This window comes from Jaculus jaculus, chromosome 2 (genome assembly GCF_020740685.1).
Source record: "Jaculus jaculus isolate mJacJac1 chromosome 2, mJacJac1.mat.Y.cur, whole genome shotgun sequence".
NCBI lineage: Eukaryota > Metazoa > Chordata > Mammalia > Rodentia > Dipodidae > Jaculus > Jaculus jaculus.
In genome coordinates, this window is record NC_059103.1 from 55915354 (window position 1) to 55941622 (window position 26269).

At 41.9% G+C, this 26269-nt stretch overlaps 2 protein-coding genes across 4 annotated transcripts in view; one reads left to right on the forward strand and one right to left on the reverse strand.

Moving 5' to 3' along the window:
* Acp1 (acid phosphatase 1) overlaps window positions 1–25548 on the forward strand; it is a 28253-nt gene extending 2705 nt beyond the window's left edge. The window contains exons 2-6 of one of the 3 annotated variants that reach the window (XM_045144421.1): window positions 2940–3013; window positions 3098–3211; window positions 22599–22660; window positions 24205–24310; window positions 24448–25548. In XM_045144421.1, the coding sequence (XP_045000356.1) occupies window positions 2940–3013; window positions 3098–3211; window positions 22599–22660; window positions 24205–24310; window positions 24448–24525 (434 nt within the window). In that variant the 3' untranslated portion in view covers window positions 24526–25548. Of the gene's footprint in view, window positions 1–2939; window positions 3014–3097; window positions 3364–22598; window positions 22661–24204; window positions 24311–24447 lie in introns of those variants that run through there. The other 2 variants (XM_045144422.1, XR_006635797.1) reach the window with 2 other exon arrangements.
* On the reverse strand, window positions 13119–13424 carry LOC101606445 (tumor suppressor candidate 2-like). Its single transcript, XM_045142743.1, has one exon. The coding sequence runs from the start codon at window positions 13422–13424 to the stop codon at window positions 13119–13121; it is 306 nt and encodes a 101-aa protein (XP_044998678.1).
* Window positions 25549–26269: the final 721 nt, after the last annotated feature.

Sequence of the window (26269 nt, forward strand, 5' to 3'; positions counted from 1 at the left end):
GCAATGACTTGAGCCAGTGTAGCTCATGTGAGAACCATGGTGCTGCTTACATTTCTTGGACTTATAGAAGGTGAAACCTGAGGCTCTGTATTTTCTTGATGACCGATGATCTCCATTATTTTATTCCTTGTTTGTTTGCTAATTTATTTTTGGTACGGCCCCAGATTAAACCAGGGTCTTGCACATTTAGGCAAGCACTAAGCCACATTCTCAGCCTCCTATTTTTTTAATAACATTAATTTGGTGTTGTCAGCTTGGTACACCAAAGACAAGTTATTAGGATTGAATGTTCACTTCTATTGATCTTGTAGGTAGTATGGTTTGTAGTCTCTGTACAAGTAGAGTTTTTTCAGTGTACAACATAACTTTTTGTTTTAAATACACATATCTGGGGGAAAGTAGATAACTATGTTTTTGAATCACTAAATAGTATAAGTTTTATTTGTGAGAAAAATTGTTATTTTACACTTAATAAATTTTTGAAGAGTGGTGGAGGTTCTTTCATTGTCTCTTTACATGTTGAGATATTAGGCATTTTTTACTTCTGAAGTTTCAAAATAATCATAGTTGTCCTAATTAAAACTATTTCCAGAGTATGTGGTGACAAGTGGGGCACTTTGCAGTGGTAAACAGTGCTGATGACAGTATTTCAGGAGAAAAATCGAAGACATTAGAATGTGGAAACAAATTGGCACATAGAAGGCATTTAGGGTTGATTCATAGCTTAATTCTTATGGTTTACAGATAAGACATTGTACTGCTATGGAAAGTCAGTGTGTAAGAAAAAGCCAGATGCTTTGTTGTTAACACGGAGATGTGCCATGACAGCAGGAACTGGTCCATTGACTAGGCCATCCCTATGTCTCACTGCACGTTGAAGACTGATTCAGATTCACCAGGTGTTTCACAGTGTAACCTCTGTTCTGACAGTTTTTCCTTCCCTCCCTTCGTTGTGTTTCTGTTGTCGGGGTACACATGGCATCCTAAAATATGTTTTGTCTTGCTGGGTGTTCTGAACAGTCTCTCTCACCTTCTTCTTGCCTTCTTATCTTTTGCTGCCACAGCAAAACAGAATTCCTCTAAGATACGACTTCCTTTAAGAACTCATGAAACCATGAAAGAACCCATGAAAGCTTACTTTCCCTTTTCCCTTGAAGACCTTCTGGTTCTCACCCCACACCTTGGAGGACAGAGTGCTGTTCAGAACAGCCTGGCCAGGTTCCCTGTCCATGTTACCATCAAGTAGTGGCCTTTTGTCCAGTTGCAGGTCTGCCCAGCTGTCCATTCTTATTAAATTTAAGCATAAAACTGTCGATGGTATAAGGTTTTGTGTAAGTGACCAAAACCACACAAACCACTTGCAGGCAAAGATAAAAGCTTTTATTTAGGAAAAATACCAGCAAGTAGGGCTGACTCTCAAGAGTGGAGAACATCCAACTTGAGTTTTTAGTTAGTGGGCTTTATAGGGCTTTTTCAGTTGGGGGAAGGTGAGGAAGGGAAAAGAACTCTTTGCTGAGCTGAATAAAAAAGGTTGCTTTAGGGGAGACTTAAGATAGCCAAGGTGTGAGACAAAAACAGTGACCAGGTGACTTACAAGATAAGGGGGCAGGAAACCATGAGCTGGAGACATTGTTAGGCAAGGAAGGAATAATGGCTGGGTAGTTTCTTGAGACCCGCATGGATAATCCACTTCCTTATGCCTCTGTCATCATTCTGCTGTCCTTGGTGACTCCATCTTGGGAGCCCATCTTGACCTAACAGATGGTAACTTAGAAAATAAAGCATAAAGCTGGACAGTTTTCCCTTGTTCTTCAGGTCTTCAATCTGAAGGCTCTCATGTAAACTAAAACTGGTTAAACATTGGCTTTTTCACAATTTCATTTAGCGTCTGTGAGCTTCCTAGCTTGTAGAATTGTTTCTTAAACTATTTTTTCTAAGAATTTGCTAAGAATTTGATCTTTGTCCTGGCTCCTGGGAATTCACCTCTGCTTTCCCTGGATTTTCTAGAAGTGGTGGAGTGTCTGTTACTTATGGTGGTCCCAGTTGATGCTTATAGCAAAGGACAATGTTTGGGGCTCAAAGTCCATCATCCCTTCAATTAGCTACTAGTGACTGAACACTGGTGCTCTGGTGAGCTGCCTGGTTGGCAGGAGTATGCTTGTAAGTATTGCCACTTAACAGTTATAGGAGGATCAGATGACCCTGAGCAGAAAAAGATGTCCTATTTGGGACCCTTAGAATGTACCTTCTGTTCCCCTAGCTGGTTCTAATATGGACCTTGTTAGCATGGAGTCATAAGTACAGCTTTTTTTCTGAGTCATCTGAGAGAATACCTAAGGGAGTCTGTGGGAATCCCAGATTTGTAGCCATGTGATCTGGGGCCCATGGTTTGGTGACTGATGTCAGAAGTTTGATGCAGGCAGGGGAGTCTGGAGGGCCTCATGTTCCTCAAACTAGCTGACTCCCAGGGTTCACATTCTTCTTGGCCAGGGCTTTGGCATGATTGCTCAGAAAAGCATGTGTTGAATTATCATGCCTATACATATTAGTATTTAGCTTTATGAAATGTCTTTATTATGTGTAGTGTACTGGAAAATACATGTTTTCAGTTCTGTTGTGTTTTATTTTGAACTAAGCTTGTTGTAACAGATTTCATGGGTCAGTAGTAGCAACCTATGGAACTGATTTTGGTTTTGCTTGCTTTCCTACCATGTCTTCCTACATGACAGTTGTGTCAGGTCTCTGAATCTGGTTTGATCAGCTGCAGGCCACAGAACCCTACATTGCTCTGCTGGCCTTTGCTTTTCCCCAGGGAAGATGAGATGCAGCTGTGTACATCTGATATGGGAGGTGGTGCACCCATTCTTCAGGTCAGGAGTCAGCGTCCATCTTTCTGCCACAGCTAATAATCTGCGTATATCCTCTCCTTTCATTTCAAGGTAACATTTGCCGGTCACCTATTGCAGAAGCAGTTTTCAGAAAACTAGTAACTGATGCAAATGTTTCAGATAACGTAAGTACCATTCAGTACCTTGAGCCGTTAGTCTGAACACCTTTGGGCAGGAAAGTGCGAGAACATTCTTTTTCTCTCCCACAGTGGAGGATAGACAGTGCGGCTACATCCACCTATGAAGTGGGGAACCCCCCTGACTATCGAGGGCAGAGCTGCATGAGGAAGCATGGCATCCCTATGAATCACATTGCCCGGCAGGTACTGTACTGGAATTTGACCTGTGTTTTGTGTTACAGTGGGCCATTGACAGCGGCGCTGTTTCTGACTGGAACGTGGGCCGGGCCCCGGACCCAAGAGCTATGAGCTGCCTAAGAAATCATGGCATTAGCACAGCCCATAAGGCAAGACAGGTAGAAAAGACCTTGTTTAATTTCTACTGCCTAGAGCCCCATAACTTTTGACACTGTGAGGCTTTGTTATGCATGTTTGTTAGGTGTGAACTAACTGGCTACATGTGTAGTTCTGAAAGATTTGCAAGATGTTGGGATGGCCTGTTAAAGTGCACATAACGATGACATTAATCACCGTAAGGGCACCCCTGCATCAAGCCAGACCTGAGCTGGGGGCTCTGTTCTTTTACTACCTACATAAATTTTGCTTAGCCCAGGGTGATAGTATTACTTACCAGTGTTGATAGAACAAAGTCACATGAGACCTGAAAACATTTTCTCTAAGTGCCTTGAAAATATAAGAGAATGCAGGTGATATTATGGACACTTAAAGTCTATTTGAAGTGCTTACAAGCCCTTCAATTTCAGACGAAGATAGCTTTTTTCGTTTTTCGAGGTAGGGTTTCACTCTAGCCCAGTATGACATGGAATTCACTATGTAGTCTCAGGGTGGCCTCGAACTCACAGCGATCCTCCTACCTCTGGTTCCCAAGTGCTGGGATTAAAGGCATGTGCCACCACGCCCAGCTGAAGATAGCTTTTTTAAAAAAGATATTTTATTTATTTATTTGAGAGATAATGGATGCTCCAGGGCCTCTAGATACTACAAATGAATTCCAAACTCATGTGCCACCTTGTGCATCTGGCTTATGTGGGTAATGGGGAATCAAGCATGGGTCCTTAGGCTTGGAGGCAAGCACCTTAACTGCTAAGCCATCTCTCCAGCCCTGAAGATAGCTTTTTTCTTTTTCTTTTTTATTATTATTTTTATTAGATATGGACATATTTAGTATGTAAACAACACATGTTGGTACTATCCTTTCCCTCCTCCCTGCCCCTTTTCTGAAGAGGCCTTCTTTATTTGGGGATGCAGGTCAACCTCAGGGGATTATGGGTCATACATTATGTGGGGGGAGTCATTGTCTCTGTGCAAAATGTCCCAACTTGTGGCTCTAACAATCTTTCCACCCTCTCTTCTGCAAAATTCCCTGAACCATGCTGGGAGCATTTTAAGTCTACTTCAGAGATGGGCTCTTAGGAGCCTCTGGATCTCTGGTTTTGCAGGTATTGAATGTCCTTAGTGTCTATCTCCATCACTCTTGTGCTGATACCAGATTCATTAAAAAAGCAGCATTCTTGCTCATTTCCCTGATTCCTCTGGTTTCAGCTGGGGCCGAGGTGGTGTGCACTGGGTCGTTTATCTCCTCAGGTCCAGCTCCCATCTGAAAAAGAGAAGCAGATTCTCCAATGGAGAATGAAGTCAGCACTGGTTAAATGGGATAACCATTATTAATTTAGAGAGAATTTCAAGGGAGTAGACCCTTTTACAGCCTTTAGATTAGTTGGGAGCTTGACAATGGGTAGCAGAATCACTACCTGCATATAACTCTGACTTGTTTTCTAGTTCTAGATATGGTTTCCTTTCCACTGAGCGGATTTGTTAGCCAATCCTAGAACAGTTGGTTACCCACCATGGCTGTGTGTCACTATTGCACTTGTATGAGCATCACATCAGGTTGTTGCTTCTGACTTGCTTAGACTGAGTTGCTTGGATAGATTTTGGCTACTTTCCCTCAGTAACTCATGTAGCTAGCACCTTTTAGCACTAGATGGGCTAATTGTCTGGGGACTGGCTCTCCTCAGGATTCCTACCAGGTCCCTCCATGGTCCTTGCTGACAAATGTATGGTGTCTTCAGCAGTAGGGTCTTACCATTAACCTCTGGTGGGTAATCAAGGGCTCTGACAGAAGTCTGTCTTACTTGTTTTGGGAGATCTAGTAGGTCTCTCTGATCTCATTGTGGATGTAAACCATATCCTGGTACAGGGAATTACAGTCCAATGCCAAGGGAATAGAAAAAGAGAAGAAAGAGAAACATGAGAAATTTATGGTTAGGCTTTGTCTCACTCTCTCCAGTGCCCTTTGATTCAGGTGTTCCCCCTAAGGTCCACTTGAGGGTTCCACCTTTTAGGCTGACTTCCAGAATATAGGATTCTATGGTGCCAGTTCATTTTGGGTTTAGTTTTTTGCACCTCCTTCCCCCAAGCTCTCCCCTGCCTTTTGTCCAAGCCTTGAGATGTTGTTCAGGTATGTTAGCAACTCAGGCTGTTGGAATGAATTTCTGTTGATTTCTCTATGATTTCATTGCAGGCTTCTATTGTAGGACTAGGCATCCTTGGTGGAGATCTTTCAGTTTTCTGATTTTGTTGGTTTTTTTGCATTGCTGTCTACCCATTTTAGGAAGGCTCTATATTTTGTAGAGGAAGAAACAAGTTTTTATCCTTTGGCCCATGCACCCTCTGACTTAGTTAAACAGGGATGTTGGTACCTAGTGGCCAGTCAGGATACCAGAGCAAAAGGCCCAATTCCACAGCTTACACAGGGACCAGGCCTCTCCAAGCCAGGTGCAGTAGGACCTACCAGGACCAGGAGAGACTGGGAGGAACCAGGGAACAGGGGCCTGGCCTGTTTACTCCTTGCTGTCCTCCAGCACACAGACTGGTTCTGGGAACTTGGACCAGGAAACTGGGAGGAGCCAAAAGGAAGGGTCTGGCCTACTCACTCCAGACTTCCTAGCTGCTGGTACACTGTCAGGCAGGGAACTCAAGACTGGGAAGGTGGGTGGAGCCTGGAAACAGGTTTGGCCCACTCACTCCAGACTGCTGTGCCCACCGCCTGCACACAGGCTGGCACGGGGAACTCCTGAAGATAGCTTTGTATCCACATTATAATTCAGAAGACATAGTTGTGTTTCTAAGAGTTCTTTCTTTAAAATAAGTAATTAACTACCGGCCCTTCCTTTTTCACTTTCTTTTTATTTATTTATTTGTTTAGTGTGTTTTTGAGGTAGGGTCTTGCTCTATTCCAGGCTGACCTGGAATTCATTATGTAGTCTCAGGGTGGCCTCGAACTCAGTGATCCTCCTACCACTGCCTCCCGAATACTGGTATTAAAGTTGCCACCACAGCCAGCTTGCCTGTTTCTAAGTGAGTCTGTATGTATGTGTGGCTGCATGTGCATGTGGAGGTCAGAGGACAACTTGGCTGTCCTCAGGAACACTGTCTACCTTTTTGGAGATAGGCTCTCATTGGCCTACAGTTCACCAATTACACTAGACTGACTGGCAAGCAAGCCCTGAGGATCCTCCTGTTTCTTGCTGGTCAGCATTGGGATTTCAGGTGCATGTTACCACATTAGGCTTTTTTGTGGGTTCTGAGGATTCAAATTTAGGCCTCCAAAGCACTTTACCCAGTGAGCCATTTCCCCAGATCCCATGCCCAACATTTTATGTGGGTCCTGGGAATCAAACTCAGGTTCTAATTCATGGTACCACAGACACTTGACTGACTAAGCTATGTCCCATGCCCCTTACTACCCATCTTTGGAGTTTGGGTAAAAGATCAAAAGATACTATATCATTTGTTCAGTTTGATCACTTCAGGGTTTTTCATACTTGGCCTGTCCATTTGCCATTTCGTGAATGGTGCAGGTTTATTTTGAGTACACATTGGAATTATGAGACAGCCATCCACTCTCCAACCCTTCCTTGTTTTATTTTTATTTTTATTTTTATTTTTATTTTTTTGGATTTTTTTTTCAATTTATTTTTATTAACAACTTCTATGATTATAAAATCATCCCATGGTAAGACCCTCCCTCCCCCCACTTTCCCCTTTGAAACTCCATTCTCCATCAACTCCCGTACCCATCTCATTCAGTCTGTCTTTTATTTTGATGTCATAACCTTTTCCTCCTATTATGATGGTTTTGTGTAGGTAGTGTCAGGCTCTGTGAGGTCATGGATATCCAGGCTATTTTGTGTCGGGGGGGAGGGGAATGTTGTAAGGAGTCCTACCCTTCCTTTGCTCTTACATTCTTTCTGCCACCTCTTCCACAATAGACCCTGAGCCTTGGAAGGTACGATAGAGATATTGCAGTACTGAGCACTCCAGTCACTTCTTTCCACCACTATGATGCCTTCTGAGTCATCCCAATGTCACTGCCATCTGAAAAGAGAAGATTCTCTACCAAAAGTGAGAGTAGCAGTAATATAAGGGTACGAACATTAAGAGAAGTGCTTAGTGGGCATTTGATAATCATAGTATATATATTTAGCCAGACAGCAGCAGACATTACATCCCTAGGGCTCAAGACTACCCCTGTTTTAAGTTTTCAGTATCAGGAATGTATTCCCTCCCATGAAACGAGCCTCCAGTCCAATTAGAGGGCAGTTAGTTTCCACCATGACAGACGTGTCACTATATACCCTTTGGCTCATTTGGCCTGGCTGACCAAATATAAGGCTTGCCATGTCTACTGTTGAGTTTCGTCACTGTTGATTTCTCTCTCTCCCATTGAACTGCATGCAGAATGGCTTCTTCCAGCTGGCTACATGGAGGATGTTATCAGCTCAGTTCCAGCAGGATTACTCAGTGGCCTTGCAGCCCAAGTATGTGGAATCTTCTTCAGCAGTAGGGTCTTATCATCTATTCCTGGTGGGAAACCAAGGGTCTCGGTCATGGCCTGTAATGTTTTGGGGCCATCAGGGACCTCCTTGCCCAACAACTCACTGGAAGGTATCCCATCCCTGGCACTGAAAATTTTCTAGCAACAATCTACGGTTCCTGAGTGTTCCATTGCCTCCAAAAGTAGGTTTCCATATGATTTATTTATATCCTCTTAGATATTGATTAGCCCTCCCTCCACCTTTCCTTTACTCAATCTCTTCACCTGGGCCTTTCACCCCCATTAATCTATTCTTCTACTTACATATATACAATACCACCCATTAAGTACCCCCTCCCTTCCTTACTCTTCACTTTATTTCTCTTTTCTAGCTTGCTGGCCTTTGCTACTGAGTTTTGTTCCTACTCACACAGAAGTTCAATCATCTGTAGCTAGGATCCACATATGAGAGAGAACATGCAACACTTGGCTTTCTGGGGCTGGGTTACCTCACTTAGTATAATCCTTTCCAGATCCATCCATTTTCCTGCAAATTTCATAACTTCAATTTTCTTTACCACTGAGTAGAACTCCATTGTATAAATGTGCCTTATCTTCATTATTTGCTCATCATTTGAGGGACGTCTAGGCTAGTTCCATTTCCCAGCTATTGTGAATTGAGTGGCAATAAACATGGTTGAGCAAGTATCTCTAAGGTAATGACATGAGTCCTTAGGATATATGCCTAGGAGTGCTATAGCTGGGTCATATGGTAGATCTATTTTTAGCTGTCTTAGGAACTCCCACACTGATTTCCACAATGGCTGGACCAGATTGTATTCCCACCAACAGTGTAGAAGGGTTCCTCTTTTTCCACATCCTCACCAGCATTTATGGTCTTTTGTTTTCATGATGGTAGCCAATCTGACAGGACTGAGATGGAATCTCAACGTAGTTTTAATCTGCATTTCCCTGATGATTAAGGATATAGAACATATTTTCAGATGCTTATGTGCTGTAGCAGACAGATTCAGGTTCGCTGAGATGAACTTCCAGACCAGGCACAGTTATGAAGGAAGGGATATTTATTGAAGCTTACAGATCCAGGGAGAGTTCCATAAATGACAGAAGAAGCTGGCCTGCCTTCTCAGGCCCAAACAGAGAGAGAGAAGCACAAGCCCAAAGGTCAAAAGCCACAGCATACTTCAGAAACTCCAGCTAGGCACACTTTGTATATCTTTAGATTAAGATCTGAAACCCACTGCCACACCTTAAAATCCACCCAGTGGCATTGCCTCCAGCCAGGTGGCTGCAGACTACAAACACATAAGCAACTGAATATATTGAGGGCCATGTATTTTATTCAGACCTCCACATGTGCCATCCCTATTTCTTCTTTTGAGAACTCTCTATTTAGTTCCATAGCCCATTTGTAATTGGCTTGTTTGATTTCTTATTATTTAATTTTTTAAGTTCTTTGTATATCCTAGATATTAATTCTCTATCACATGTATAGCTGGTAAAGACTTTTTCCCATTCTGTAGGTTGCCTCTTTGCTTTATTCACAGTGTCCTTTGCATACAAAATCTTTGTGATTTCGTTAGGACCCAGTGGTTAATCTATGGTTTTATTGCCTGAGCAATTGGGGTTATATTCAGAAAGTCTTTGCCAAGACCAGTATGTTGAAGGGTTTCCCCTACTTTTTCCTCTAGCAGTTTCAGAGTTTCAGGTCTGATGTTAAGGTGTTTAATCCATTTGGACTTAATTCTTGTGCATGGAGAGAGAAGAATCTATTTTCATCCTTCTACAGATACATATCCAGTTTTCCCAGCACCATTTGCTGAAGAGGCTATCTTTTCTCCAATGAGTATTTTTGGCATTTTTATCGAATATCAGGTGGCTATAGCTACCTGGACTTACATCTGGGTCCTCTATTCTGTTTCATTGATCTGCATATCTGTTTTTGTGCCAGTACCATTCTGTTTTTGTTACTATAGCTCTGTAGTATAGGTTAAAATCAGGTAATGGTGATACCACCAGCCTTATTTTTGTTGCTCAGTATTGTTTTAGATATTCAAGATTTTTTTGTGATTCCAAATGAATTTTTGGATTGTTTTTTCTATTGCTGGGAAGAATGCCATTGGAATTTTGATGGGAATTGCTTTAAATGTGTAGATTGCTTTTGGTAAGATTGCCATTTTCACAATATTGATTCTTCTGATCCAGAAACAAGGGATGCTTTTCCATTTCCTAGTTTCTTCTGCAATTTGTCGCTTAAGAGTTTTAAAGTTTTCATTGTAGAGATCCTTCACTTCCTTGGTTAGGTTTATTCCAAGGTGTTTTATCATTATTATTATTATTTTTTGATGAAATTGTAAATGGAAGTGATTCTCTGATTTCATCCTTTGTCTGTTGTTAGCATATAGGAAGGCTACTGATTAATTTGTATTTATTTTGTATCCTGCTATATGGCTATAGGTGTTTATCAGCTCTAACATTTTGCTGGTAGTATTTAGGATCCTTTCTTTTTGTTGTTGTTGCTTTTTTTTTTTTTTTTTTTTTTTGAGGTAGGGTCTCACTCTAGCCCAGGCTGACCTGGAATTCACTATGGAGTCTCAGGGTGGCCTTGAACTCACAGTGATCCTCCTACCTCTCCCCCACAAGTGCTGGGATTAAAGGCATGCACCACCACACCCGACAAGGATCCTTTCTTTATGTATGGAATCATGTTGTCTGCAAATAGTGATAACTTGATCTCTTCCTTTTCAGTGTGTATTCCTTTTATGTGTGTCTCTTACCTTATTGCTAAGGCTAAGACTTTCAGTACTATATTAAATAAAAGTGGGGGCAGTGGATATCTTTGTCTTGTTCTTGATTTTAGTGGAAAAGCTTCCAGTTTTTCCCCATTTAGTAATATGTTGGCTGTAGGCTTGACATAAATTGCCTTTATTATGTTGAGATATGTTCCTTCTAGTCCTAGTCTCTGTAGGACTTTTATCATGAAGAGATGTTGGATTTTGTCAAATGCTTTCTCTGCATCTCATGAGAAGATCATGTGATTTTTGTCCTTCAGTCCATTTATATAATGTATTACATTTATTGATTTGTGTATGTTGAACTATCCCTGCATCTCTGTGATAAAGCCTACTTAGTCAGTGTGAATGTCTTTCTGATGTATTCTTATAGTTGGTTTGCCAATATTTTGTTAAGAATTTTTGTATCTATGTTCATGAGGGATATTGGTCTGTAATTTCCTTTCTTTCTTTCTTTCTTTTTTTTTTTTTTTTTTTTTGTTCTATCTTTGCCTGTTTTTGGTATGAGGATGATGCTGGTTTCCTAGAAGGAGTTTGGTAGGATTCCTTCTTTTTCTATTTTATAGAGAAGCTTAAGAAGCAATGGTGTTAGTTCTTCCCTGAAGGTCTGGTAAAATTCACCAGTGAGTCCATCTTGGCCTGGACTTTATTTCGTTGGGAGATTTTTAATAACTGCTTGGATCTCCATACTTGTTAAATGTCTATTTAGGTGATTAATCTCGTCTTGTTTTAATTTAAGTAGGTTGTATCCATTTCTTTCATATTTTCATACTTAGTAGGGTGTATGTCTCTATGATTTTTTGAATTTCTCTGGTATCTGTTGTGATGTTGCCTTTTTCATCTCTAGCTTTATTAATGTGTGTCCTCTTTTGGTCAGATTTGCTAAGGGTTTATCAATCTTGTTTATCCTTTCACAGAACCAACTCTGTTTCATTGATATTTTTTTGTTTTTATTTCACTAATTTCTGCCCTAATCTTTATTATTTCTTCCCATCTAGTGATTTTTGGTTTGCCTTGTTCTTTTTCCAAGGCTTTAAGGTGAAGCATTAGGTTGTTTGCTTGCAACCTTTCTAATTTCTTAATATAGGCACTTAAAGCTATAAATTTCCCTCTTAGGACTGCCTTCATTGTGTCCTAGATATTTTGTGTTGTGTTCTCATTATCATTTGATTCTATGAATTTTTTGATTTCCTTTTGATTCCTTCATTGACCCATTCATGATTTAGTAGTGTATTATTTAGTTTCCATGATTTTTTTTTTTCAGGGTCTACAAATAATTTTATTGAAATTGAACAAATGATACAACAGTATTCCTATGCTGAGGCCACCTTCCCCAAGCCATTTCCCACTCTCTAGAAGCACACAGCTTCCACATTAAGCAGTTTTTTTTTTTTAAAAAGTCATCTCTAGAAATCAGACTTTGCCCAACACCATCATAGTTTAGACTATTTACAAACCTTCACATTTTAAGTATTTCTTTTATAGTTTGCCCCTCCTTTCTGTCCCTACAAAGGGGCTCCCGTCCTTTCCACTGACTGATCCTGAAGGGGAGAAGACACTGTGGGGTAAGGGCAGTGGGTTCCTCACAGACACTGGCACCAGCCCTACAGTGGCCGCTGCTTACCACTGGGTGTGGACAGCCTTTCCCCAGCAGGGAAGAGGGGACTGGGGCAAAGGCAAGGGGCATTCGACGTAATAGGTGGCTTGGGGCAACTCCTCATAAGAACAGGAGCCCACAGCCTGTCCGACCCTGGCCTGCTCTCCCAGCTGCGGGGAGGGCAGCAACTAGTTGCATTGGGAATCAGCCCAGCCCTGGGTGAAAGGAAAAACCTCCCATGCCAGTCCCCATTCCTATTTAACAACCAATAATTTGTCCATCCTAGAGCAGGAACATATGGCAGGTAGATGGGGAGAGTCAGGCTGGATCTGTCCCCAGCCTCTGTCCGATACAGGAGGAATCGAGGTAGCAAACGGCTGAAATGCTCTTGACTGTGGGGTAGGGGAGTGAGGGAAAGGAAGATTCCCACTTGTATACAGCTTCCACAGCCCAGGGGCTGGAAGAAGGCAGACCTTGCTTGTAAAGTGCTGTGACTTCTAGCTGGGCCAGGCCCTAGGCAAGCTTGGAAGAAAGTAGGCCAGGCAAGGAACTAGGAACCAGGCATTCCTGACCAGCATATGTCCCGCCATGATTTCTGCAGGCGTGGCTTTGAAGGGTAGTCTGGTGCTTCTGTCATTAGCCCTCACCAGTCGCCCATCACCTTTCGTCCGCACACAAACCAATACAAGTTAACACCTATGGGACTGTCCCGCTCACGGCCGAAGGTTCTGGGCCAACGGAGTTTTATTCAGGGTTGTGGCCCCAGCCTGGATTCCTCAATGGAAGCCACACCTTTAACCTGGGAGGGAGTTTCTTGCTGGGCAGTGGGTGCTTGTGTCTGCCAACCAGTAGGCTCATACCTCATAGGGAATCACCCGGAGGATCCAGCTTCACGATGCCCTGAGGAATCAGATTTTTATGCACTCGCCTCAGCTTGGCGCGCTTCTGCCCGTTCTTGGTGATGATTGTTTCCTTGTTGAACTCGTGAGCCAGATCTCCATCTTCATCATAGGACATGGAGCCGCAGCGTGTGAATACGAAAGGAGGCACCGCTCGGGTTCGAGGCCGCACCAGAGCTTGCTCGGTGCCCGCCGCCTCCAGGCCGCTGCCTCCTGCCACCGAGGCAAAGGGCCAGAGGCCCCTAGCTTTGGAGCCGCTGGCGCCCATGTCAGGGCCGCCGGCGCATGGCGGAGCCAGCAACCGCCCGGCTCTCACAGCGCTGCAGCGGCTGCCACCATGCCCAGCTCGGCTCGCAGGTGCTGCCGCCGCCGCCGCCTTCTGCAGGCTCCTCCATGATTTTGTGTATGCTGTATAGCTTTTCTTGCTATTGATTTATAGTTTGATACCATGTGGTCAGATAGACTGCAGGGAATTATTTCAATTTTCCTGTATTTGTAAAATTTGCTTTGTGTCCTAATATGTGGTCTATTTTGAGAATGTCCCATGTGCTATTGAAAAGAATATTTATTCTGCAGCATTTGGATGAAATGTCCTGTATGTATCTGCCAGGTCCATTTGTTCTATGACCTCATTTATTCCAGGTGCCTCTCTATTTATTTTTTGACGGGATGACCTGTCATTTGATGAGAGTGGGGTGTTGAAGTCCCCCACTACCACTGTGTTTTGTGTTATCTGTTACCTTAGTTCTAATAGCGTTTGTTTGATGAACTTGGGAGCCCCCATGTTAGGTGCATTTATGTTTAGGATTGTAATGTCCTCCTTTTGGAGTGTGCCTTTAATCGATATTAAGTGACCCTCCTTATCTTTCCTAACTAATGTTGGACTGAAGTTTACCTTGTCAGATATTAGGATAGCAACCTTTGCTTGTTTTCTAGGCCCATTTGTTGGAAACACTGTTTTCCAACCTTTCATCCTAAGATAGTGTCCATCCTTTGTAAAAGGTGAGGTTCTTGAAGGCAACAAATTGCAGGATCCTGCTTTTTAACCCAGTCTGCAAACCTATGTCTTTTGGTTGGTGCATTGAGCCTGTTGATAATAAGAGATTTTATTAAAAGGTGTGTATTTATTTTTGCCATTTTTTTTTAGTTCTTCCCTTTTTACCTTTGATTTTTTTTTTATATTAACTAGTATTTGAGTATTGCTTGTTTTTTTCCAGTTTCCTTATATGTGTGCTTTTCTTTCTCTTCAGCATGGAGGATTCTTTCAAGTATTTTCTGTAGAGCTGGTTTTGTCTTCAAATATTCCTTTAGCCTGCTTTTGTTATGGAATGTCCTTATTTCTCCATCTATTTGAATGGATAGCTATGCAGGATAAAGTAACTTTGGTTGATAGTTATTATCTTCCAGAACTTGGAATATATCACTCCAAGCCCTTCTGGTTTTTAAAGTTTGTGTTGAGTAATCTGCTGTGATCCTGATGGGCTTGCCTTTGTAGGTAACTTGATTTTTATCTCTAACTGCATTCAATATTTCTTGTTTGGTTTGTATGTTTGGTAGTTTTATTATAATATGTACAGGAGAGTTTCTTTCCTGGTTTTATCTGTTTGGTGTTTTAAAGGATTCCTGTATCTGCATTGGCACCTCTTTCCCAATTTGGGGTAAGTTTTCTTCTATGATTTTGTTCAAAACGCCTACTATGCCTTTGGAGTGAAATTCTTCTCCTACTATACCCTGAATTCTTATGTTTGATCTTTTCGTCCCGAATATCTTAAAATTCCCATTCATACTTTCCTGTTTAGTTTGTCTTTCTCTTTGTTGGACTGTATTAGATCTGCCACCTGGCCTTCTAGTTTAGATATTCTGTCCTCTCCTTCAGCCATTCTACTGGTGAGATTTTCTACAGTTTTTTATTTCATTAACTGTGTTCTTCATTGCTAGTAATTGTGACTGCTTTTTCTTTATTATTTCTATTTCCTTATTTATGTTAGTATTGACTTCTTTATTTCATTAAATTGGTGTCCTGTGTCTTCTTTGATTCCTTGATTTCCTCGTTGACTTCTTTGAGCACATTTATAATTATTCGTTTGAAATCTTTCTCAGGCATTTCCTCCAACTCATTCTCACTAGAGATCATTTCTGATGCTTTAGTACTTCTCGTGGATTTATATTGTCTTGATTTTGGTGTTCCTTGTGTTATACTGTATATATTTTTGCATCTTGGATTAATTTAATGCTTGGGTTTTCTAGTTAGCTGCAGTATTATTAGATGTATCTTTCAATCTGGTATTATATATCTTCAGAGTAGGAGCTTAAGGTGCTAGGTGTGGCTCTCAAGATTCTCAGAATACCTACAAATGTTACCCTAGGTGTTGGGTTTTCCTGCTATGAGTGGAACAAAATACAGGCAGATTCTAAAATTTAACGAAACAGGGCTGGAGAGATGGCTAAACGGTTAAGCACTTGCCTGTGAAGCCTAAGGACCCCGGTTCGAGGCTCAGTTCCCCAGGTCCCATGTTAGCCAGATGCACAAGGGGGCACACGTGTCTGGAGTTCGTTTGCAGAGGCTGGAAGCTCTGTCGCGCCCATTCTCTCTCTCCCTCTATGTGTCTTTCTCTCTATGTCTGTTGCTGTCAAATAAATAAATAAATAAATAAATAAATAAATTTAATTAAACAGTGTACACTTTCAATGAAAAACAGCACAGAGTATTTATGGAAGAGTAGATATTATGACAACCAAATCTCTAACAATATCACTGTCTCTTAGTGTGTGTGGTGCCCCATACCCTTAATCTTGTCAACAAGGAGGTTAAGATGTCTGGTCTGTTGAGGGTTCCAAGTCAGCTTGTGACTGAGTGAGACTCTTCCCTAATGTACAACAGAAGAGAAAGCAAAGCCAGTATAAATCAAGAAGCAACAAATAACAAGCCCAAAATACAGCTTATTTAAGAATGGCAAATCTGACCATCCATCAGATTTAACATATAATTTATCCTCATATGGAAGGTGCAATTAGTACTTCCTATATACCAATAGGCCTATATACCAGGCTTATTTGGGGGGTAGTGACTTGGTGTGATGTCAGTTACCTTTTGGGATGATTTTGATCTCAGTTATACTGCGCTCTTGCTTGGGTCCCTCTTTGATACATTATGGGTTCAAGTAGGCTGGCAGTTGCTGGGTGTTGTGATCTCCGTTCCCTGATATCTGGTGCCTGCTGGCGCTTGTTCTGGTGGTGGTGGAGGGGAGGCTGTGGATGATGGCTCTAGTTCTCCTGCTATACTCCATGTGATCCTCTATTTCGCCCCTCCATTGTTTGCTGCTGCTGCTGTTCCCCCTTCATGTTTCTTCAGTTTGCCAAGAGCTCCGATGTGAATAGAAAATCCCAGCACTTGACTTTTCCTGCGGCTCAAGTTGAGCCTTGCAGCTGTGGCCCCGTGGACCGGGTGCTGCTGCTGCTGCTGGAGCCAGTTCTGCCTGCCTATGTGGGCTCTGGATGCTCTGGAACTTTCCACTTCTTTGTTGCTGTGGGTAATTTCTTATACACCTCACTATTTAGTAGAAGAGTGTATTTTGCTGGTTTTTTTTTTTTTTTTTTTTTTTTGGTTTTGTTGTGGTTCCTATGCCGCCATCTTAACCAGAAGTCCTGGTGTTTTTTTTTTTTTTAAGAATTAGTTATAGCATGTTTTAATATATGAAATATATAGTATAACTCTATGCTTTCAGTGAGGTGATAAACATATCAGTAGCAGTTTTATTCTATAATTGTCACATTTTATTATTGATTTGTTACTATTATTAACAACATATTTTATGTGGATACATCATGTGTTGATGCCATCTTTTCCCTTTTCCCTGCCCCCATTCTGCTGAGACCCTCCTCCCTGGGGTTGTATGTATTCCCCATGGGGTTGTGGGTTATGCATTGTGGGAGCAGCAGTCAATTCTTTTTTTTCGGGGGGGGGGGGAGAGGGAATCCCTCTCGGCATGATGTCTCAACCTGTGGCTCTAAACAATCTTTCTGTTCCCTCTTCCGCAAAATTCCATGAGCCATGGTAGGTGAATTTTAAGTCTACTTCAGTGATGAGCTCTTAGGAGCCTCTGGATCTCTGCTTTGGTAGGTGTTGATTATCCTCAGGGTCTGTTTCCTTCACCCTTGCATTGATTATTAGGTTCGGCATGGAAGCAGTACTCTTGCTCATCTCCCCAGTTCTTCTGTGGTTTCAGGTTTCACTACCTTTCCATGCACACACCCTCCAGAACAGGGGACCCAGGAAATGGAGACCCAGGGGCCATTCAATCAAGAAAGTAGAGCCCCTGTTAATTTTAAGAAACATTTCTCAACTCTCCCTCTTGCTCTCTCTGTATGCATTTTGTTTATTTCAGAGTATAGGTAAAGGATGTGAGTCTGGCTTAAGGTTACAGATTCTTTTTCTTTACTAATTATCACAGTTTATTTGACTTAGTATTCTAGTATATTTCTTTTTTTTTTTTTCTTCGAGGTAGGGTCTTACTCTAGTTTAGGCTGACTTGGATCTCACTGTGTAGTCTCAGGGTAGCCTCAAATTCATGGTAATCCTCCTAACTTTTCCTCCTGAGTACTGGGATTAAAGGTGTGCACAACCACACCCAGCTCTAGTATATTTCTTCTTAAGTTGTTCATTTTCCTAATTTGTCAACCTGGCTTTAATAAATGACATATTGTGGAGTGTTACTTCTTTCCTACTCATGCAGTCTTTTAGGATGTGAGCTCTTAATGTAGGTAGCCATAGGAGAATTGCCTTAATTGTATATGCTTTCCTTTCATTAATAATCTTTTAGATGTATTTTAATTTTATTTATTTGTTTACTTGAGAGAGAGAGAATGGGTATACCAGGGCCTCCAGCCACTGCAAACGAACTTTGGATGCATGCATCCCCTTGTGCATCTGGCTTACATGGGTCCTGGAGAATCAAACCATGATCCTTTAGCTTTGCGGGCAAATGCCTTAACAGTTAAGCCGTCTCTCCAGCCCTTATTAGTCACCTTTTATTTACTTGTGCATAGGCTTATTGCAGCACTGAGGACCACTGAGGAGTGTTGGCAGCTACTTCTTGCTCTTGGAGAGGTCATATGATCCCTAAAGATTTGTTTCGCCTTTTTAACCTTATGTGGGATCTCATGTTTTGTTTTGTCTTTTTTTTAATTCAATTAATTAATTAATTAATTTGAGAGAGAGAAAGAAAGAGAGGAGAGAATGGGTGCGCCAGGGCCTCTAGCCACTGTAAATGAACTCCAGACGCCACTTTGTACATCTGGCTTTTCCTGCGTACTAGAGAATTGAACATGGGTCCTTAGGCTTTGTAGTCAAGTGCCTTAACCCCGCTGAGCCATCTCTCCAGCTGTGTTTTGTCTTTTTTTTTTGGTTTTTCGAGGTAGGGTCTCACTGTAGCCCAGGCTGACCTGGAATTCATTATGTAATCTCAGGGTGGCCTCGAACTCATGGTGATCCTCCTACTTCTGCCTCCCAAGTGCTGGGATTAAAGGTGTGTACCACCATGCCCGGCTGTGTTTTGTCTTTTTGAGTCAGTGTTTTACTCTGTAACCCAGACTAACCTTGAACCTGGATAATCCCTCAGCTCCCAAGTGTGTGATTATAGGTATGCATTACCGTACCCAGCATAGAAGTGGGGTGAGTTCATGTGCAGTCTCTTCTGTGAGTTGTTTGGTGGTTTGTTTATGTTGCCGTGTGTAACAGTGCACGGTCCTGAACAGCTGAGTGCTACAGCATTCGCAGTGTGTTTACCTGCTTAGCTGTTGGATATGTGTGCAGCTTCTGGTATGGAACCTCTGCACGTAGTGCCAGTGGATGGATGAACATGGCCATGTAGTACTGTTGGGTTGTAGCAGCATCTAGTACCACCTGTCAGGTCAGTCTCATCAGACACATGGGTGATGTTTTCTGTACTTTTGAAGAGTTTATAGAAGGTTGATAGTGTTTCCGCTTTAATTGTTTGGAAGAATTGGTGTGATAATGTTTTGTTATTTTTTGAATCTCTTGTCTTTTTCTTACCTGTTAAGTTTTCTTCTGGCTTCAGCAGCATTACTGTTGGAGACCTAAAGATACTTCCTGGTGATGTAGCTTGATGTTTTTCATCAACTTTCAAAAGTCTCAGGTGATTATCTTTCCATATCTTCTTTCCTTTCTCTTTTCTTCTGAAAGCCAACTTTTATATACATTGAATATAAATTTCTTTTGTTCTTTTCTTTGGTTTCTGTCTTCCTTACTCTACACTTAGTCTGAGATCTCTGTCTACCAACCCTTCTGCTAGTTCCAGAGACCATAGAATTGTACTTACTGAGTTCTTTGTGTCTTTTTAAATATTTTATTTATTTATTGGATAGTAGTAGGGAGATGGAGAGGGAGAATGAAAGATGCAGAGGGCCTCTTGCCACTGCAAACAAACTCTAGATCTTGTGCATCCGGCTTATATGAGCCCTGGGGAATTGAACACAGGCCCTTAGGCTTAGCAGGAAAGCACCTTAACCACTAAGCCATCTCACCAGCCCATCTTTGGGTCTTATTAATTGGAGTCAGAACTCCTATCTGAGTCATGTCTGAGTCTGTTCTCTCTCTCTCTCTCTTTAACAGTATTGGGGATTGGACCTTGATGTTACATATGCCAAGCAAGTTCTCTGCCACTGAACTGTAACTCCAGTACCCTTTTTATATTATATTTTTATTTTGATGGTCTCACTAAATACTGGCCTTGAACTCACTCTGTAGCCCAGGCTAGCCTTGGTCCTCCTTTCTCAATCTCCTGAATAACTAGGATTATGGGCCTGTGCCACTAGGCCTGATGAGTTTGCTTTCTGCTTTCTGTTTGTGGCTTGGCACCCTTCGTAATGACATTTGAACAATCATAGAGTCTTTACTTACTTATTATTTATCTATTTGAGAGAGAGAAGAGAGGACCATAGTGAAAGAGCTTCTAATTGCTGCATACAAACTCCAGATGCATGCACCACTTTATGCATCAGTCTTTACGTGGGTACTGGGGAATTGAGCCCTGGGCCAGCAGGCTTTGCAACAACTACCTTAAGCTGCTGAACAATTTCTCCAGCCTGATCATAGAGTTTTTGGATGATTGAATTTTGTTTCCGGATAGGCTCACAGTCATAAGAAGGCAGGTATATCATCATCTCCACAGGATTGGGCAAAGGCTTGGGGAGGCTTATGCTGCCTGCTGGGCCCATGGTGTGACATGAACATCATACCTCCTACATGGCAGCTCACAGTATAGAATGTTGGTCTCTTCCTCATTCATTCATGAAGCCTCTCATTGGTCTGTTGAACTTTTGCCCTGATAGGTGAAAGACTTGTCAAGGTGGGGAGGAAGCACCTGTGCTGGCTTTGTCTTCTTGCCCTACACTCCCCCACATTTACTCAGGTTTAACCTATTTCCTTTCCCCTGTCCAAGACTGGCAACATGGTAATTAGGGTCTTCCTTTTCCACCATGGTTTTTGACTAGGTCTGTCCTTTAGGGTGGCTCCTTGGCACCATTGAAACTCAGCCCTGCTCTTTGGAGAGGGCTGGCTTGTGCCTTGACGAATGACTGTAGCACCCCACTTGGTACCAGAGCCTTCTGTCATGACAGTGAGCTATCTCCTGGCATTGCTCACAGTCCCCTCCTTTTAGAGTGTGGTCCAGGACTCCTTGACCTCAGTTGGCAAGCCATGGATCTGCTAAAAGTTGAGGTTGGCCAATGAGACTGACTGGGACAATGTGAAAAGGGCAATGATAGGATTTTCTGGCTGCATCACAGCTAGTCTCTAACCATCGCCTACCCACTTGTGGTCTAGTGTTAAAGAATGCTCTTCACACTGAGCCACAAGGGCTAGAGAAGCACTCTTCTTAGAAAATTTCTCACTTGTATGGAATAGATTTACTTTATGTACTTGCAGACACATTAGGAAAATCCAAGAGTGCCGTTCTTTTGTCTGAGGTCTGAGGTTTTGGAAGTATAATTGCTTTTCATTAAAAAATAAAAATTATTTTAAAAGCCCATAACAGGCAATGAATTTGTATCATTTTGAAATTAATAACAGTGTTAATTTTTTTCAATTTTAATAATGATGGTATAAAATTGGGTCTGTGGATGTAGACCTAAATCACTTTGAGTTAAAGAGCTTCGAGGCTACAGAAGGTAAGATATCTGCTGTAGGTTCCATTCAGGCCCATGTTGTCCTTACAGAGGGCTAGTTGAGGTCAGCTGGGGCTGATCTGCTGTGTGGTTACATTCTCACTACAATTTGGAGCCACGAGCCAGCTCATCCCAGAAGCATGCTCGTGACTTTGAAGGTGTGCTTTGGTTTATGTATGGATTTTCCAGTAGTCTTTGGTAGCGGGGTTGATTTGCCACAGCATCTCCTGGGTAGCTAGCTGCGAGTTGAAATACTGCACAGTTTATTCTTCATGAGAAGTTACAGGTGCTCCTCTTCCTCGATTATTTTATCATCCAAAAATCCTGTGTGGCTTGACTAGTAAGTAATTGTTTTCCTTTGTTAGTGCAAATCAATAATAAATTTAAAATTAACAGTTAATATTAACTTCCAAGGTATATCTCACAACTAGGTTGGAAAATAATATAATAGTATTATAATACATGTTCTGAGAGATTTGAAATAAATTAGGCCTTGGAATGTTAATATAATACAGTCCCCTTGTTATAATTTAAATGACTACACTTAAGAGCTTAGAGTTCCCATTTTTAGCAGAATAAAAAGTCTTGAGCTACTCATGCTGTATTCTCTGCCTGAGAGTGCTACCTCTCTCTTGCACCAGAGTTTTGATGCCTCTGGGTATCTACAAGAAACTCCATCATGTTGTAAGCAGGCTCAGGTCCCTAAGAAAACAGCAGTCAGCAGGCAGTCTGGAGATGCCTGAAGGAAACCTCCCAGGTCAGTTTGAGCTGTGGATTTATAGTCGAGGTTGTTCCTGGTGGGCCTTCTCTGGCCACTTTTCTGGAAGTTGTTTGTCCTCCTTCTCCCAAGACCCTGCATCTCCTTTCTGCCTTGTTTTTCTCGGGGGCGTTTATTCTGTTGTGTAGGTAGCCTGTGGCTTCAGCCATCATGTTGCCAGAGACTGGGACATTCAGTGCTTGTTGAATGAAAATAGAATAATGGAGGGGATTAAGTGGGAAGACGTTTCAGTATGTTGATAGAAGTATAATTTATCCCCAGGGGACTGAAGCTGATGTTAAACTTTATGTATTTTATACTGCTTTATGATATAAACTTTTTTTTGCCATATAGTTCTTGAAATATATTTTATTAATTTAAAAATACTGTTACTTATGTCATTAAAATGTTAATGCATGATAGACTAGATGAAGTAAAGTTTTAAAAAAATTACTGCCTTTGTATGAATGTAAATACCATATTTTGACTTCTTACTTGTAGGTTACCAAAGAAGACTTTGCCACATTTGATTATATACTGTGTATGGATCAAAGCAATCTGAGGTAATCATATTTTAAGAGTAATTTTTCTATATTGGGCCAAATACCTCTTGCAGTGTGATTTTTCTTTTATAGCTTTTTTTTTTTTTTTTCTTTTGTCGAGGTAGGGTCTCACTCTAGCCCAGGCTGACCTGGAATTCACTGTGGAGTCTCAGGGTGGCCTCGATCTCAAAGCGATTCTCCTACCTCTGCCTCCTAAGTGCTGGGATTTAAAGGCGTGTGCCTCCACGCCTGGCTCTTTTACAGTTTCTAAGGTACTGGGATGATTACTACATACAGAATTACTCAGAATAACAGGAAGATGAGGGGGTTATGTAGAGTTGTCTCAGAGGTCTGTTACAAAGAGGCACCTTACAGAGGGAAGGTCCTGCTGGTGTAGTGGATGAGTCGGCCACCAGTGGGCTTGTGAGCTATAGTTTGTACAAGATACCTTGATTTGCACAAGGTGGTTTTGTTAGTGCTGTAAGGACTTATGGACTAGGGATTTTTTTATTTCTCTACCAGTACCTCACCCCCAAAATGAATCTGTCAAAACAGATACTATGTGTACACTATTGATAATGATGGTGGTTGGGGTAGTAGGTAACAGTTACTAGCTACAGTACTTCTGTGTTCTGCAGGACTCTACTTTTCATCAGGAGATTCATGTTATTACCAAAGAAGAAATTAAAGGACAGTGGGCTTAAGTTGCTTCTGTAAATTCACAGAATGGGTGGGTAGATATACAAGGACTTAAAACATGGCTGGTACCACCTTGGCTTCTATGCCTCTTGCTGCACTCATCTACTCCAGCCACATTTGGTCCTGGTGTCATTTGTCTGATCCTTGCACTCTCATACTCCTCAGACTGTTCCCTATCTATGCAGTTGTGCCAACACATATTTCACAAGAGAAACCTACTACTGTGAGACTTAAAGATGCACATTGTGGCCTGGAGAGTTGGCTTAGCGGTTAAACGCTTGCCTGTGAAGCCTAAGGACCCCGGTTTGAGGCTCGGTTCCCCAGGTCCCACGTTAGCCAGATGCACAAGGGGGCGCACGCGTCTGGAGTTCGTTTGCAGAGGCTGGAAGCCCTGGCGCGCCCATTCTCTCTCTCTCCCTCTATCTGTCTTTCTCTCTCTGTCTGTCACTCCCAAATAAATAAATAAATAAATAAATAAATAAATAATTTTTTAAAAAGATGCACATTGTGGACTGGAGATATGGCTTGGTACTTAAAGGCCCTTGATCACAAAGCCTGGGTTCAATTCCCCAGTACCTATGCAAAGCCAGATACTCAAAGTAGTACATGTGTCAAGTTCATTGAAGATCCACATTGTAAATGTCAGATTCAGTGAGATGGTGCTGCATTCTGCTGCCCCAGAGAGAATGCTATGGCACACAGCCGAGAAATGGTCCCGCTACGGCCCTGCAGAGTATTTGGTTTCATTCCAAATCAGGTTGCATTGGTTGGATTTTGATAGGGATGTTTCATAAACCCTGAGCAGATGTCCCTGTTTAACTTGAAACCACAGATCAGAATTCTAAGTTCAAGTTTCAATTTTACAGAGATTTGAATAGAAAAAGTAATCAAGTTAAAAACTGCAAAGCTAAAATTGAGCTACTTGGAAGCTATGATCCACAGAAACAAATCACTATTGAAGATCCCTATTATGTAAGTACCGTTCAGGTTTGGGGCCAGTGTAAAGATGGGGCAGGTTGTTTCCTGTGGTATTAAGTGACAGGTTCAGGTCTTCTGAGGACATCTTCGTTATGTACCATTGCTAATATTTTCTTTTCATGTCCTTGCAGGGCAACGACTCAGACTTCGAGCTGGTGTACCAGCAGTGCCTCAGGTGCTGCCAGGCCTTCCTGGAGAAGTCCTCCTAGCTGAATCTTTCCTCGGCAGCTGGCAACTCTCCCACTAGTCTTGTGCCCTAAGGATGGTAGTGTTCCTAAGCCCTGGACCCCATATGTCTCTTCAGCTGATTTATTGTTTATCTTAGAAATAATTGTAAGTGGGAATTAGTTGTATTTGCAGAAGAATAAAAATGTTTGAGTCAGTCTGAGGTACAGCATTCTTAGACAAGTTGAACCTCTCTCTCACTTTCCCAAATTACAAAATAGTAAAACTAGCAAATATTGAACACAATAAAGAAGGAATGGCCTGCAGGCCCAGGCCAGCCTCTGAACCCAGCAAGACCTGGGTAGTGTAGTCTACCTAAAGTGGGGCATGGCCAGCCCAGACAGTGCCCTCTGCTTGCCTTATACCTCTCCTGGGCTTTTAACAGTCAGTCATAGCAGCCCTATCTATAGCAGCTATCAGCTTAACGTTAGAAAAGTTTTAGCTCAGACACTCAGGGTGCACACTTGTATATTCAAAAGAAAAGGGATATTGGGTGTGGTAGGGCATGCCTACAATTCCAGCACTGGGGAAGATGAGGCAGGAGGATCATGAATTAGTTATAGGCCACCCTGGGCTATGTAGTGAGAACCTGTCTCAAAAATGAAAGAAGGAGCTAAAGATGTAGAATTATTAGTCTTTAGCACCCTTAATTTCCTCAGCTTACTTGTTCCCATCTTATCCAACTTTGCTCTAAAACTGGAATGACTTCCAAAAAGGACAACTGTGTTTTATCTGTGGTTAGAAGGACATGTGTATTATGTGCACATTAACACACATAATGTACATAAGTTGGCTTCCGTATGAAAAAGTAGTTTAAAAGTTGGAAAAAGTCCCATTATGTTAAAGTGCTTAAATACTGACAACATTCTTAAGCATCTTTTCATCAGCTAAAAAGCTGCAGGCAAGCATAGGTAATTTCAGTGCACTTAACATAGCTGACCTCAAATTCATGTGGATATATGTCAGGGAAGATTGCTTTTTCAATAAACTGGGTGTTATAAATACAATGGAGATGTCTGTTGTCTGTGGCTTGTGAAAAAAATACTAGAAACATTTCTTGTATTTTGTTGACATGGTGTAGGTTTAAGTATGCAGAGTTATATTCAGTGTTAGCAAGTAACGTGATTAAAGTATGTTGCTGCCACATGAAAGACTCCTGGAAGTGACTTTGCCTGTGGCTTTCTTCACAGAGCTGGTGCCCCGAGCTAGTCTCCTAGCCGCTATGCAGGTGACAGTTGTCTGAACCTCTGTTCAGAGCTGGTGAGCTCTAATCCCAGAGAACTAGTCAGCCTGAGTTGTCCTCAAACTGGAGGAAAGGGGTCCTGGGAATGTGGGTCACCTGCCTGGCCAGGGTTTGAATCTCCAGATGGGAGGCGTGCCAGAGTAAAGCAGTCATACAAGCACCTTTCACTCTGAGAAGGGCCACGATGTCCTGGCTAACAGACTGGCTCCTGGGGAGTGAGATTGGGAATTTAAAGAACTGGGAGAGGGTAAGTGATGAACCACAAAATAAGATTAAATCAGGAACCTTTCTGTCCCTTGTTTAGTAATCCCTTTGTAATCTCAAGTTACCTTTCTTTTCCTTTTTCTAAGTTTGTTTATTTACAAGCAGAGAGAAGAGAAAATAAAATGGGCACACCAAGGCCTCTAGCCACTGCAAACAACTCTAGATGCAACACTTTGTGTATCTAGCTTTATGTGGGTACTGTGGAATTGAACCTGAGTTGT

Bases quoted from the DNA above. Each gene is read 5' to 3' on its own strand.
- LOC101606445 (XM_045142743.1), bottom strand. From the start codon at position 13,424: ATGGGCGCCAGCGGCTCCAAAGCTAGGGGCCTCTGGCCCTTTGCCTCG.